At 35.9% G+C, this 15,371-nt stretch overlaps 1 protein-coding gene across 1 annotated transcript in view; it reads right to left on the bottom strand.

Annotated features, from left to right (window-relative positions):
* Positions 1–1,815: 1,815 nt before the first annotated feature.
* Positions 1,816–15,371, bottom strand: part of FYB1 (FYN binding protein 1) — a 102,803-nt gene continuing 89,247 nt past the window's right edge. The window contains 3 exon segments of the mRNA XM_030330789.1: positions 1,816–2,958; positions 3,736–3,767; positions 6,700–6,733. Of these exon segments, the coding sequence (XP_030186649.1) occupies positions 2,936–2,958; positions 3,736–3,767; positions 6,700–6,733 (89 nt within the window). The 3' untranslated portion in view covers positions 1,816–2,935.

The raw sequence follows: 15,371 nt of genomic DNA, 5'->3' as shown, positions 1-15,371 counted from the left end.
GGGAAGCCTGGTGTCAGCACAAGTGTGGTGATGGGCTTCAGAGTGTAGAAGGCAGGATCTATGGTGAATTAAGCTCTCCATAGTTGCAGGTCTTTGAAGCACATCTTTCTGGTTGTCAAATGCTCCCTACCATTTTAAGACGATGGGATGAGAAAAGAAAGATAGAAATGGGCTGTAGTTAGAGAGATATTTAGATTCAAGGCAAGGTGTCTGTTGTTTTTTTGAATGGGAAAGACTTCAGTATGCTTGTAAGCCTAGAGGAGGGAATCTGCAAATTGGGAGAAGTTAAAGAAGAGGAAGGGAAGAAGGGAAAGGGCAAAAGATGGGTGGGGAGTTTGTGTGTGTATATGTGTGTGTGTTTTTTTTTGGGGGGGGGCAGGGGAGAATGAGAATGAATTGTGAAGGAAGAAAACTCCAGAGAAAGAGGAAGAAATTGGACACAAGTTGTAGCTTTGAGGAGTGGCATCTTATTCCCTGGGACAGTGTCTGAATATGATTAAGGTTGGACATTGTTGGAAGTTGAAGGGAATTGTGTTTGATTATTTCAATTTCATTCCAAATAGGAAGCAAAATATCAGGGGCAATGGTGGAAGGTTTAGTCTTGAACAGGAGGAACAACATCTTCTGAGGTTAAAGCAAAAAGGTAAGATTGGGCTTAGAGAAAGACTTGCAGATGTGGGATGAAAATATGGGAGAGAAAGGCTGATGACCTCAATTTCGTGATGAAGTAGGAGGCAAAGTTATCCGTGGAAGGTTTTATTTATTTGTAGCTCTTCTCATGTGACAAAATTCTATACACAAAACTGTAACAGAAATAATATTTGGTATATTAAAATTAATATGTCAAATATCTTTTATATTAAGGTTATTACCTATTACATTAATCTTTTGTAGCAATGTGTGTGTCTGTTTCTTGGTGTATAACCCAAAACTCAAATATTCTCTTGATTTAATCTGGAATTTTAAAAACTGACATTGTATTGAATTTATGTTATTCTCAATCAGAAAAAAATTACTGGAAATACACTGTCAGTGTAGTATGTATATTTACTACCAAATTTAACAAAATGAAACCGCTTTTGAGCTATGTAATTTAGTATTAAAATAATTTTATCATATGAGCATATACTGGCTTACTCCACCAAAAAGTAGACATCAAAGTATTTCATAATTGGGAGGGGACTTTGACATCATTGGTTTCTAATGTAGGGAGTCTCAGACCTCCAGAAATCTATAAATTGAGTAGTAAAGGTTTATGATCGATTTTCAAATCTCAACACACCAAATGGAAATCCCACTTCACCTATATGAAGGCTGAGGTACAATTATTTCTTTTAAAGTTTATGTATTTATTATTTTGAGATAAAGAGAGAGTGTGAGTGGGGGAGGGGCAGAGACAGAGGGAGAAACAGAATCCCAAGTAGGCTTTGCGCTGTCAGCTCAAGCCTGACGCAGGGCTCGATCCCATGCATGACCTGAGCCAAAATCAAGAGTCAGATGCTTAACCAACTGAGCTACCACCCAGGTGCCCCTGAGGCTACAGTTATTTGAAATGATGTCAATTCAGTAGGGCCACTCTTCAGAAGCTCCAATGGGCCTTTGCAATATTACGATATGGAAAATGCATTAATCATTATTTAATCAATGAATTTTAAAAATAAACAAAAGCTTCTGAAATATGAGGTTGGGGCTGGGGAATGGATTATAAAAGTTTGAGGTAACTGGTAGTGAAAAAGTTTGGAAAAACTGATTTAATCTAATTCTATAATTTCCAGATGAGCAAACGGGGCAGGGGGAGATAAATAAATTACCCAATCTCACATCACCATTCATTACTAGTAAAGCCAGCATTATGATTTGCATATTTTGGAAGTTGTGAAAAAATTACTTAACATGGGATTTTCCTGTGTGTTAGGGTTTTGCATTTTGTATCATGGTGTTTAGTGTTCTTAGCATTTGGAACCCAAATGCCCCATGTTTTGTTTTGGAGATGCTTTGGGAATGAATATGTATGAGTAGGAAACACCCTACTCCAAACAGTAGGCCAACTTTTCTGTAAAGTGGTTAAAAAAAAAAAAAAAAAAAACAGTTCCACAGAGGTAATTGAAAAACAAAAACCTTCAAACGAGGCTTTGTAGTAAAGAGGTACCATAAAAGTCTAATTAATTTCAAAGTCCGTTCTTCCATTCTTCATAATTTTAGGGTAGCCCTCATTTATATCTACTCTAGTTAAAACAGTACTTTAAACAGAGCACATAATTAAACTGTTAGTGGATGAATCTGCAAAAAGAAAACTTATTTTTGACTCTTCTACAGTTTTAATCTTAAATGTGCATACTAAATGCATACATTCTTATCAAATAATTAACATATATTCACAATTAACAATCAGGGGCAATCTTTATACAAAAATTCTGCTAGAGCTATAGTTTTTGAAAACATTTATCCCCCCAGCAAGTTCTACCTTTTTAAAGATAGATACTTTGAATGAAGAATATAAGATACAATCATAATTAGCGGTTCAAACAATGGTTTTCCTTCTTGTGGAATGTCTTAAAATTTCCTTCCTTATATTTCTTTATTCTTTGTCCTCATGTTTCTTTAGACAACACAGTCATTTCTTCTTCTTCTTTTTTTTTTTTTTTTAGGAAGGGGAGGTCTACTGATGGTCTCAGAGAAGCGCCTTCATAATTGTTGCTGAGGCAGAAATGGAATATTTAATAATTCTACATCTCATTGACACAGTCTTCCAAGATGTTAAGATCATTTTCTAAGTCCAAAGTTTCAAAATTTTGTAAAGATAATCAGAATTTTAAAACAAATGGTAATAAGTTGTTTCTGAGTTCATTTTCTGTGATATCCAATAATAGGTCAGCTAAAGCTCAGATTTCATACTGGCGTCAAATGAACACGGCAGAATGAACATAGCTGAGACCTAGTCATTGTCATAGATGCAACCTGAAAAAAAAAAAAAAACGAATTTCAATGTAGTTATATAGAACACATATCTTCTAAGTGTTCCAAGGTTAGAAATGTGGGTGATTCACACTCCTCTGATTTAGGATTTAAAAAATGTAGAACTGGCTCACTTTATGAAAAAGTAGTTAAATGGAAGACCCTATATGTTCATTGCTCGGTATGCAATCCTAACAGAGTTTCTGGATAGATTTACTCTTTATCAAAATTAGACTCAGGAGTATTTTATCTGGCATTTAATTAAATGTACTCTTTGGTAGTCTTTCTAGTTGAGATTAAAGATGTTAAAATCCAGCAAGAATCATGTTTAAAAGGAAACTAAAAGACCACATGATTAACTCCATGTATCATTTCAGTTGAGATTAATTTTTTAGATCTTAATTTATAAATATGTGATGCTAAGAGAATATTAATGAGCATTATAGGTTATAAAATAAGTACCTACTAATTGGTCAAGTATGCGTATTTTTGTGTATGAAAGTAATTCATAGTAAGATTAATGGTATAATGAATACTCACCAATTATTTTCATACTTCTGTTTTCAAAGAAAATAAATAAGATTCTTGCTTGATTTTCAGTCATGTGCAAAGATAATTTTTTAAAATTATACCACGGCATTTACCTTTCCTAAAGTTTTCAAGTGATTCAAATTCTGATCAGATTAGAAAGCTCTAATTTATCCAGCAAGCTATTTTTAGTATTTGTAAGAATGAATTCACTGTTACTGTTCTCTGCGGTGGGTGCCATGTGAAACTTACCATCAGCAATATCATCATAGATCTCTCCATCACTGTAAATGCAGAAAATAATTTTTATCTTAAAGAAGGTATCGTCTTAACATTAAGGCAATATTTAGATTAAAAAGTTAATCATATGATTTTATATGACACAATAAAGCATTTAAGGCTGAGAAGTTACATGTTATGCTTTTAAAATTTTTTTTTTTTCAACGTTTATTTGTTTTTGGGACAGAGAGAGACAGAGCATGAACGGGGGAGGGGCAGAGAGAGAGGGAAACACAGAATCGGAAACAGGCTCCAGGCTCTGAGCCATCAGCCCAGAGCCCGACGCGGGGCTCGAATTCACGGACCGCGAGATCGTGACCTGGCTGAAGTCGGACGCTTAACCGACTGCGCCACCCAGGCGCCCCACATGTTATGCTTTTATAAGTGGGAAAAAACTTCATATTCATCTACATCGTCTTTCATTGGCTTAGCCTAATCTTCTGTTCTATTCTAAAAATAACCAAAAACCCACAACTTATTCCATATCATAGACACACAAAATAATGGAAACATGCCTCAAGAACATATACCATGCTTTATCATCTTTGGATCCAACCATGTGCCTAGCACACAAGCTATATCTGGTAAGAAAAGCTTATTAAGTTTGTTGAACTGAACAAGCTGAAAAATCATGGCATGATACTCCACCGGGGGCCCTAATGGATTTCTTTTAAAAATGTATTTATTTAAGTAATCCCTACACCCCACATGGGGCTTGAACTCAGAATCTTGAGATCAAGTCATATGCTCCTCTGACTGAGCCAACCAGGTGCCCCGTGGATTCTTTATATTTGTTAATATCAGATTTATACTTTTACTTGAACTTCAAATGTTGAATGAAATAGAATACATTTGGCATAGGAAGTAGGTGCACCATTTTTGCATATTTCTAATTATAATTTGTAAATATTAATTATAAGATATGTAAATATTAGTGACAAAATGAGTAGCCAAGATGTGATTATTATGATGATTCTTATGTCATATAATTCTAAAAATATTTATAGTTATAGGTTACATGCATAATAATAGTTCTAGCGACTTTTACGTATTTTGGTTTTACTTGGTCCTGAATCTTTGTGAAATATTCTATTAAAAAAATTTTTTTTAATGTTTATTTATTTTTGAGACAGAGAGAGACAGAGCATGAATGGGGGAGGGCCAGAGAGAGAGGGAGACACAAAATCTGAAGCAGGCTCCAGGCTGTCAGCACAGAGCCTGACGCGGGGCTCGAACTCACGGACCGTGAGATCATGACCTGAGCCGAAGTCGGATGCTTAACCGACTGAGTCACCCAGGCGCCCCGAAATATTCTATTTTATATACCTACTGAATCCCTCCTATGTACCAGGAGATATAAGTATGAGATAGGGGTGCCTGGGTGGCTCAGTTGGTTAAGTGTCTGACTCTTAATTTTAGTTCAGGCCATGATCTCACAGTTCTTGAGTTCAAGCCCACATTGGGCTTGCTGCTGTCAGCACAGAGCCTGCTTCAGATCCTCTGTCCCCCTCTCTGCCCCTCCCCTCCTTGCTTGCTCTCTCTCTCTCAAAAATAAGCTTAAAAAATAAAGATAAAATAAATATGAGATACAAGCTTTGATTTCAAGAAGCTTATAGTCTAATGGAGGAAATAACGATATATAAGTAATTAATATAGAAAGTGTTATAAATGCTAATATAGCCTTGAACTGTAGGATACAGTTTCAAAGTTCAGAAACACAAGGTGACTGTCAGACCAGACCCGCTTTGGGTTCCTGTACTGCCTCTGTGCTTTTATCATGGAAGCAGCATCAGGCCCTCCAAGTTGGGGCTACAATGGCAGATGCTATGAGTTGCCTATGCCTTCTGTTTGGATCCTCTGAGACTGAGGGAGAGTTTGGCTCTTGGAAATCTGATATAAATGCAAAGAGGACAGATTTTCCTATCATTCATTCAATAAACATTAAGTATCAATTCACTTCAATAGATGGTGAACCAATAATTACTTAGAGTATACTTTCTAAATTCTCTCTTAATCATCCTGTAATAATCACTGATGTAGATGTGGTCCTATGGTTTGCCACATATTCTTTCTTGAAATTTGTATCTTTCATAAAATAGAAAAGTCCCTGCCTACCATCGTGATTAAGGTTCTGAGAAAAATAAATATATTATGATTATCTTTCTTTTGACTCTTTACTAGTTTTCTGACAAAGCATTTGGCATTGACTTGCCTCTTTCTGATTAGTGTCGGTTGTTTATGGATATACTTTGTGAACCTTCCTTGACTTTATTATAATGCAGAATTCTGTAAATCTTTATGTTGGCATATGACCTGATAATGGAGGTCATTTCTTGCACTGATATGCTTGGAACAGTATCTTATAACGTTTGAGGGGGGACTCTAACAGCACACTGGTAACAGGCTGTGACAACATCTTATTCATAAGAATAGAAGAAACATTGACTACTATCTTTTTTTGGGCATGCTTCCAAAAAGACAACTTAATACTCTACTATGCCTAGTGTGAGTAAAGAAAAGCCCTCAATTGGGGGCCAAATTACTAACAGGTGACATTAGCACCTATTGTGTAGATACTAATTGGTCCCTGATTAATTCAATTCAACCAACTGCATTAATCAATAAGTGAAAGGCAAAATACTTATGAAAGTGTTAGTGGTTTTGACCTGTCTCCAATGTTTGCCATGTCTGTCTCCAATGAATGTGAACTGTATACTCATGAATGAGAAGGGTTCTTGTTTATTTAGAAGAGTAACACTTTATGAAAACCTTAACTTTATTAGGTATTACGATATTGACATTAGTATAGCATATTGTTTTAAAATTTATTTATGATAGTTTAGTATGTTGTATTATTTAAATGATATTAGGAATCTTTCTTAAAGAAGAGCATAGCATTCTTTTTATAAGTATAGTAGTAGAGGGAAATGAGCTTACTTATCCACCAAGTAACTCCGAAGAACATAACCATCTATGAAAAAAAAAGAAAAGTAAATTTTATTAATAGTACAGCATTGAAAAATCTTTACTGTTTCTTTTAAGAAAGTGAAAAAGAATGGAATAATTAATATGATGTAATGTGATCTAATATACTGAATAATTAGATCTATCTCCAAATATGACCCATTTTTCTTACTTGTGTCCACTTTTCTCTCCTTCCTTTCTTCTCCTTTTCTAACTTTTCTCTCTCCTACACCTCTTTTTTCCTCCATTTACACTCTTTCCCCTTAAAGAGAAACAAACTATCTTAAAGTTACTGCAAGTTGGCACACAAGCCTCTTCCACATTTTACCCTATTTCTTCGAGGTGTTATCCATGTGCCCCAGTCTTGTGAAGAATATGCAGTTTCTCCATATACAAAAGTAGTTCAGAAATAGGTATTCCAAATACCACCGATCAGAACCTTAACTTATAAAATGTGATTAGGTTGAGCAGAGTCAAAACCGTGTTCAACTCCCTTCTCAGCTCAGCAATCTGGTGATTACTTGGGGGAGGATGGAATGGTTTGTATGCCCAGTGTGGAAGATTTTCCACCGCTGCTTTTGCCATTTGACCATGCCTTTTCATCTTTCATGAATCAAATCATTATTTTTTAAACTAATTTTTTATAGAGAGTCAGTGAGCGAGCCAGAGTGGTAGAAAGAGAGAGAATCTTAAATAGTCTCTACACCCTTTGCAGAGCCTGACACAGGGCTTGATCCCATGATCTGAGATCAGGACCCGAGCCGAAATCAAGAGTCAGAAACTCAACTGACTGAGCCATTCAGGCACACCTCCCTTTCTTAAATTTAATTTTGTTTTTGAAACAAATCATTATTAGAAGAACATATACCAGGCAGTCTAGTGATTCCCTGTTAAACAGAAAATAGACCCATTTTATGCAAGAAAGCAAAGATTTTTTTTGAGTACCTTATCTGCGCCTCTATTGTGCAAAATAATCCTAAGAAAAAATACAAACGATTTTTCCTGAAAAAAAAAAAAATGTCTGCTGACATTTAATTAGTATTACTAACATTTGGAATTCGTAGTTTTGGATTGGCACCTAAACACTACTGTATGCTTGAGATTAGTACCATTTACTGCCTTGTCAATATAGCCTCTAAATTCTTTCACTGAGTCAATCTTTTGGGCTTGGTCCACTTTAGATATAAGTTTTATTAGAGTAAATGTGTAAAAAATTATAAACCAGGAAACTCATAGACAAAGATTAATACAAATGATAATAAACTTACTTAGACACACTGATGTCATATCGCCATTGACTTAACATGCAAAAACATTTTTAAAAAAAGCTGGGATCATACAAGTGAAACTCTAGATTAAAACTTAAGAAAATGAATTTTTCCTTGAAATATTCCAGGGTAAAAAGAACTCCATCGAAATATTTTATCAAGAAATTCACCACTTTTTTAAGAAATATTTTTTTAATGCTTATTTATTTTTATGAGAGAGAGAGAGAGGAAGAGGGAGGGCACGTGCCCATGAGCAGGGGAGGGGCAGAGAGAGAGGAGGGTAGAGAATCCAAAGCAAGCTCTGAGCTGTCAGCACAGAGCCCGACATGCGGCTTGAACCCACGAACCACGAGATCATCACCTGAGCGGAAGTTGGACGCTCAATCCACTGAGCCACCTGGGCGCCCCAAGAAAGTCACCACTTTTTAATGAAAACTTTATTAAAATCCTATTTGGAAAAGGAAAAATCAAAGTCCTCTTTGAATTCCTGTAGTATGGAAATAATGTAGCATATGTCAAAATGATAAAAGAGCAATAATGTAATATTTTCCTCAGAGTATGAAAAGTCAGACCTTGTTATACCTTCCTTTTTTATTTCAGCTAAAGCAAAAGTGGCAAAAATTATTAATGTAAGAACATCTAAAATTAATATCCTTGGTGGTCTTTTATATTACAGTTCTTTTATCGATTTCATGTTAACAGACTTCTAAAAAAATTAAGGTATATATCATAATTTAACACCATTTTTAAAGGGGAATAAGCTTGTCTCTAACAAATTCAATCTACATGTGTCTCTCAAAAGAGAAAATCTGTGCAGATAACAAGTTTTTAGAAGAAATTGTGGATTTTGTGTCAAGGTCCCAATAGCTGAAATCTGTCTTTACCTGTACTGATGTTTGGGGCTAAAATAAAATGTGAATAGTGCTCTATAGACAGTAATGGTCGCAAACTCCCCACTAGTTAAAATTGGTGGTTCTGCTTATGTTTGAATTTTTTTCCTTAGAATAGAGCGGGAAATAGGGGCGCCTGGGTGGCTCGGTTGATTAAACATCCAACTCTTGGTTTTGGCTCAGGTGATGATCTCATAGCTTCATGACTCTGAGCCACCCTCCATCAGGCTCTGTGCTGACAGCACAAAGCCTCTCTCTCTGCCCCTCCCCTGCTCACACTCTCTGTCCCCAAAATAAGTAAATAAACACTAAAATTTTTTTAAAAATTGGGAAATAAAATAATACAATAGTAAGTGTTCTCATGATATATTCATGTTTAAATTAATAACTTAAAAATAATGACATGTATGAGCTGTAGCTTTTACAGTGGAGGTAATCTCATTGTGAGCTGTTCAGGCTTTGCAAAGTCTCTGAACTAAAATTAGAAGATACAAAATTAGGAAAATGTTTAAGAGATTATAAACTGCTGCCAGAGGTTGGACTTACTCCAGCATTGAATATATTTCTGGGTTTTTTTTTTTTTTTTTAGTCTTTATAATATTAAAGGAAATAAAGAACAAAACAAAGAGAATATAATCACCATTTTTGGATCTTAAAGTTTTCTATTTTCCTGTGCTTTTAGATAATCTACTTTCAAAAACTCATTTATGCTAAAATTTATAAGTAAGCAATAAACAGTCCTTCACATGACCAAAGTTAGTAACTCATGATATACGGCTTAATAGCCTGTCTTCACAAAATTAATTATAAAATACATATTCTTCTAGATTCTAAAGCCCCTATTACATTTCCTCCTATATCTTGCCTGTGTGAGAGCTCTAAGGAATGGCTTTCTCTTTTGTTGAATGCTCTGCTGTTGCTGTTGCTTGTGTGTGTGAGATAAATAAATATGACTGATTGTGAACATTATCTCAGAAACATGTATCAAGGAGATGCGGTGTGGGATGTACTGTATTCCTCTATTTTAGCTTTCTGAAGTGATGTGATAATTTGGGGCTCATTAGCTGTAAAATTACTATTGTATAGCATCTTTACAGGGTTAATGACTTTTCACAGAGCATAGGTTTTGATGTCTAGTACCTTTAAAAATCTCTAAAACTTCATTCTCTTAAAAGCATGATTCATGACAGTGTAAAAACAAGTGACTTACCATGAATTTTTATATTTTATATAATCTCCCCATTATAGTCCCTAGAAATAATTTTTTTTTGCAGTAGAAAAATGATCTCCTTGCTTAAATGTTCCATGTACATCCATTATAAGGAAAATTAATGAAAAATATGAAGGAAATTAACAAAAAAGTCATCACGGCTCCATACCACGTAGAATGGTCGCCATGTTTACTGTGGGTGCTGGCATACCATGGATTCTCACACAAAATATGAATTTATTATTTGGAAACTTCACATTCATAAAGCAGAACAGTGGCTTGAAACAAATGTTCTGAATTATGTGGTGGGTTAGAGCTAACTGAGAAAGCAATACCCATGCCTTACATGTGCCAGTTCTCAGGATTGACTCACCTTCCAGAAAGTTGTTGTGAATAAAATTATGAAGGAAATACAAAATCATCTTTGGAAAAGTAGAAAATATCTTCATTCTAATGTTTCCAAATTTTTTACTTAGTAATAAGCAACAAAAAAAGTAATTTTTTTATTATTTCATTTGTTCTAACAAGTCCAGATACAGTTAAATTTACTCAACTTGGCTTCACACAGTTTAAAAACAATAAAATCATGTTGCATAGATTTACCTCACCAAATGGAATAATATCTGACTTCAAGGAAACATGGTCATAGTATAACAGACAGAAAAAAATAAAACACTGCGTACAAGACTAGATATAAATTATTAGCCTTGTGTTATAGAAACGTTCTCTCTCCCTCTCTTCTTTCTCTCTGTCTCTATTTCTAGGGCTTCAAATCAGTAGACTTTTAAAATTTCTGAATTAAAAAAATTTTCTTCAGTGAGCATGTTTTATATTAAACTGAAAACAAAATAACTTAAGGAAAGAAATGATCAACTGGATTTGAGAAAATCTAAACTCTCTTTGAAATTCCCCTTTCTTAGATGCCCAAAGGAAATGGAGAACATTTTAACCACAAATAATTCAGTTCATGTCTCCTTCCACACTTTTTATAGAAAATTTTTTCTCTGGTGACAGGAAGTGGAAAAACCCACAGCTTATGAGACATTGAGTTGTGGAATATGTGCAAATATTAGTGAGAAATTCTAAACATTTGGGAATGTGCCAGAAATACATATTTAAGATCTCAACACCTCTGCGATATGTGTTTCCATAAGTCAGTGAGTGAACTGATCAAATGTGATAATGCTTGTGAAAGTGGCTTGTACTCCACTCCACAATGGGAAGAGATTATTGTTCATGCTTTCGCCTCTAATTTCTACCATTACAAAATAAGTTGAAGTAAACTATGCTTTCTTTTCTCTGATGGATTGAAGAATGGAAAGTAAGGAAATTGTTAGGGTTACCATGGTGTTGGATTGCAAATGCCTTTATGGCGGTCAGATGTAGAAACAAGGAACTGAAAGATTTAAAATCTCCTAAATGATACATAACAAGCAAACCACATCACTAAAGCTAAGATGGAGAACGTCTGTCTTCTAACAAGTGAAACTATTCCATAGACTTCTTCTTGTGTGTGTCTATATGTCAGACTTTCATCTGGTTTTCCAACTGCAATCTCCAAATTGTTACATTCAGTTTAGTAAGCCAGCCCTGAGCAAGATGCCAGGCACCAGGAGAGGTACTGGCAATACAATGTTGAGAACATTTCAGTGAAGCTACTCTCAAGCTCCGAGGCTAATAAGAATAATAGATTGGTAAAACGGTAAGGACAATTACAGGGACAAAAGCCATAGCATGGTGGGACAGAGGAGAGATGAACTGTGATTGGTGACTGGGGAGCAGGGAGTGGATGTGCTCCCAATTTTAGATGACAAATGGATTGTTGTTAATAGACAAGTAGGGAGGCACCTGGGTGGCTCAGTCGGTTATGCATCTGACTCTTGATTTCAGCTCAGATCGTGATCTCACGCTATGGGAGATCGAGCCCCGTGTCCGGCTGCGCGCTGAGTGTGGGGCCTGCTTGGGATTCTCTCTCCCTCTCACTCTGCCCCTCTCCCACTTGCATGATCTCTCTCTCTTTCAAAATAAATAGTTTTATTTATAGTTATTAATAGTTCAAAATAGTTATTAATAGTTATTAATAGTTCAAAAATAAATAGTTTCTCTTTCAAAATAAAAAAATAGACAGTTATGGGCATTCGAAGTAGAATGAAATAGCACGGAAAGATAAAATAGCATGGCATATTCAGGGAATGACAAGGAAGTGATATATATTTTTGGAGTGTCAGTTGCAGATGGAGAATAGTTGATGAGCCTGAAGACAGATCTAAAGAGTTTTATGTATTAGCCTAAAGACTTTGTGTTTTTAAAAATAATATTTGAACAACAGTGTGGCAGGTGGATTGGATGAGAGTAACAGTAAGGTAGACATATCATTTGAAAGGCTATTGCAATAATCTAGATGAAGAAGGGTTAAATCTACACAATTATCCCAAATCCTATAGACGTACATGAAGAATGGATCAGAAATTAGGGAAATTAAGAACATCAAGGATCCAGTTCAAGGAAGGAATAAGCAGGAGGTTTAGAGAAATTAAGAAAAGCAGGAGATTTGGCAAAATAAAAGTGAAATTAAGCAGATATGATAATTAAAATTTGGAATAATGCTTAACATGAAAGGTAACAATAGATGCTCCAGGTGGCCTTGCCCATAGACCTTCACCCTCACCACACCAGTGACTTTGCTTCACTCAACTTTCAACTGACAGCACTTGCATTTTTTTTTTTAAACAGATCTCTTTTCTTTGGCTTCCAAAGCTCTTTGTCAGCTTGCCCAGTATCCTGAGTGGCTCACCACCTGCCCAGGAGTTAGGCTTCAACTTCACATGGACAGGAGTTGATGTATAAGCATCGCGATTTATTTCCCACTGGGTGGGATAACACTGCTACTCTGAGTTCCTAACTGGAATAAGCTCCAGTTATTCAAGTGGCAACCTTTTCCATAACAAGGCTTTGTTGACTGCCTTTCTCTTCCTGTCCACTTTTCCACTTGCCCATGATTTTTTCCCAGAATCACCTCCTAAATGGGGAAGCCAAGCTAAGACAAAGCCCAGCCAAAGAAAGTATTTAAATAAAAAGCAACAGGTACACAAGCGCTGCTGGTTTAATCAGCAGGTTTCCATTCTGTTTGGGATGGACCCCAAATCACCTAAGACTTGAATTAGTTATCAGTGAGCTTAGGAATTGTAAAGTGCACTTGGTATTGCACCAGAAAAAAATGATAAAAATTACATGGAACCCTTGATTGTTGTCTATCAGCACTTCATGTAATCTTTTCACTTCTCGTTTTTAACTGATGATAAATTCTAAGAGGGTAGTAGCCCTCCAGTATTCATAGCAGTATTCAGAATTAATGATATCCAAATAGGAAGTGATAGATTACAAAATCATCCCTGAGTAGTTACTATTTTCTTCATTCTTTTTTTTTTAAATGTTTATTTATTTTTGAGACAGAGACAGAGTGAGAGCAGGGGAGGGGCAGAGAGAGAGGGAGACACAGAATCGGAAGCAGGCTCCGCGTTATCAGCACAGAGCCCGACGTGGGGCTTGAACTCACAAATCACGAGATCATGACCTGAGCCCAAGTCTGACGCTTAACTGACTGAGCCACCCAGGCATCCCTATTTTCTTCATTCTTAAGGTCCACTGGCTTCTAGGAAGTTAAGGGTCTCTTTCAAATTTCTGTTTCTGGTGCCATTTCTTCTTGCTCATCTACATCTATACAAGTTGTTGATGAGGTCATTTACACCTTTGTTACTCAAGAGTTTGTTCCATGAACCTCAGCATCAATTACCTGGCAACTTGGTAAAATGCAGAATGTTACACCTCATCTCAGACCTACTGAATTAGAATCTGCGTTTTTGACAAGATTCTGATGTGATGTGTATGTACGTTGAAACTGAAGATCATTGCTTTAGATGGGATTAGTTGCTAAAGAATCTCAGGACAGTGTGGCAAGGTTGGTCTGAGGCTTGTGCCCTGGGGAAAGGGCCACATGACAAGTACTAGGATAATTTTCTCTTATGAAAAAGCAGAGAAAAGAAAACAGGTTCACTTAGGCTCATCACCTCAATCAGCCACTATTGGCCATTTAGTTAATTTCTTTTATTTACATAATTTTTTGATATGGGTATAAGTCCTATCCCACATGAAGCAGGCTTCTTCCTTCTCTTTCTATTGTGTCATGAGAATTTCTGCACATTAATATCATAGTCATCATGTAAATATTCAGGCTGGTATATTAATTATAACTTACTTCATACTTTTTAAAATTTTTAAACTCTTATTTATTTATTTATTTATTTATTTATTTATTTATTTTAATATGAAATTTATTATCAAATTGGTTTCCATACAACACCCCGTGCTCATCCCAACAGGTGCCCTCCAAAATTTTTAAACTTTTAAATGTTTTTTCTGACCCTTTCATGCATAGAGTTTTTCTGCATTTAAAGCTATTCCTTGCGTTGCATCCTCACAAATGCTAGTGTGGATTTGGGTTTTCTTTGTCTCCTGGAGCACTGTCTACACATTATCTCCAGTGACCTTTGAGTGTTAATACTACACTACTCATGCCTTTTATCCTTTGTATCCACATTCCATTTTCTCCTTTTGAAAGCCAACCACACCTCCTCCATGATAACTTTAGATCCATTTCCCCAACCTTGAGTCACTGGTTTTATTCTTAAAACTCCCATTTCAGTTCCTGTCCCTGAGTCACCTTCCTGTCATTAAAATTCGACTCAGAGTTCATGTTTCCACACAGACTGGCCAAGCTGATATGGGGCAGCCACGCTGACCATTCAATTTTAAATACAGGACACATAATTTTGAATTACTCTTCCCCGGACTTTAAGTGAAATAAGCTTCTTTTTAAAGTTTGACAAAAACATTTCCATCTGTCAGTTTTAATAGCTGATCAAGCCAAAGAAGACAGGGACTCTCTTGTGTTCATTTGGAAGAGTATGTTGTATTAAGTGTGTCCAAATAGGAAATGAAAACAAGTAAATTTGCAAGGTAGGAAAACTGGAAATTCTGTACGTGACATGTGCTGTATAATTTCAAAACCAGATGACAGCAAGAGCCACTCACTGCTTAGCACAGTGGTTCTTGCTTCAGTATACTTAAGAATAAGCTAGGGATCTTATGATCACAGGTTCCATCTGCCACCCCCCAGAGCTCATGACTTAGCAGGTCAAGAGTGGGGCCAGGCAACTGTGATTTTAATACACAAAGGGTTTTCTGATGCTGGTGGTCTGCGGGACTGCATTTTGGGAA

This window comes from Lynx canadensis, chromosome A1 (assembly GCF_007474595.2).
Source record: "Lynx canadensis isolate LIC74 chromosome A1, mLynCan4.pri.v2, whole genome shotgun sequence".
Lineage (NCBI taxonomy): Eukaryota > Metazoa > Chordata > Mammalia > Carnivora > Felidae > Lynx > Lynx canadensis.
This window is presented reverse-complemented; position numbering and strand designations above follow the sequence as displayed.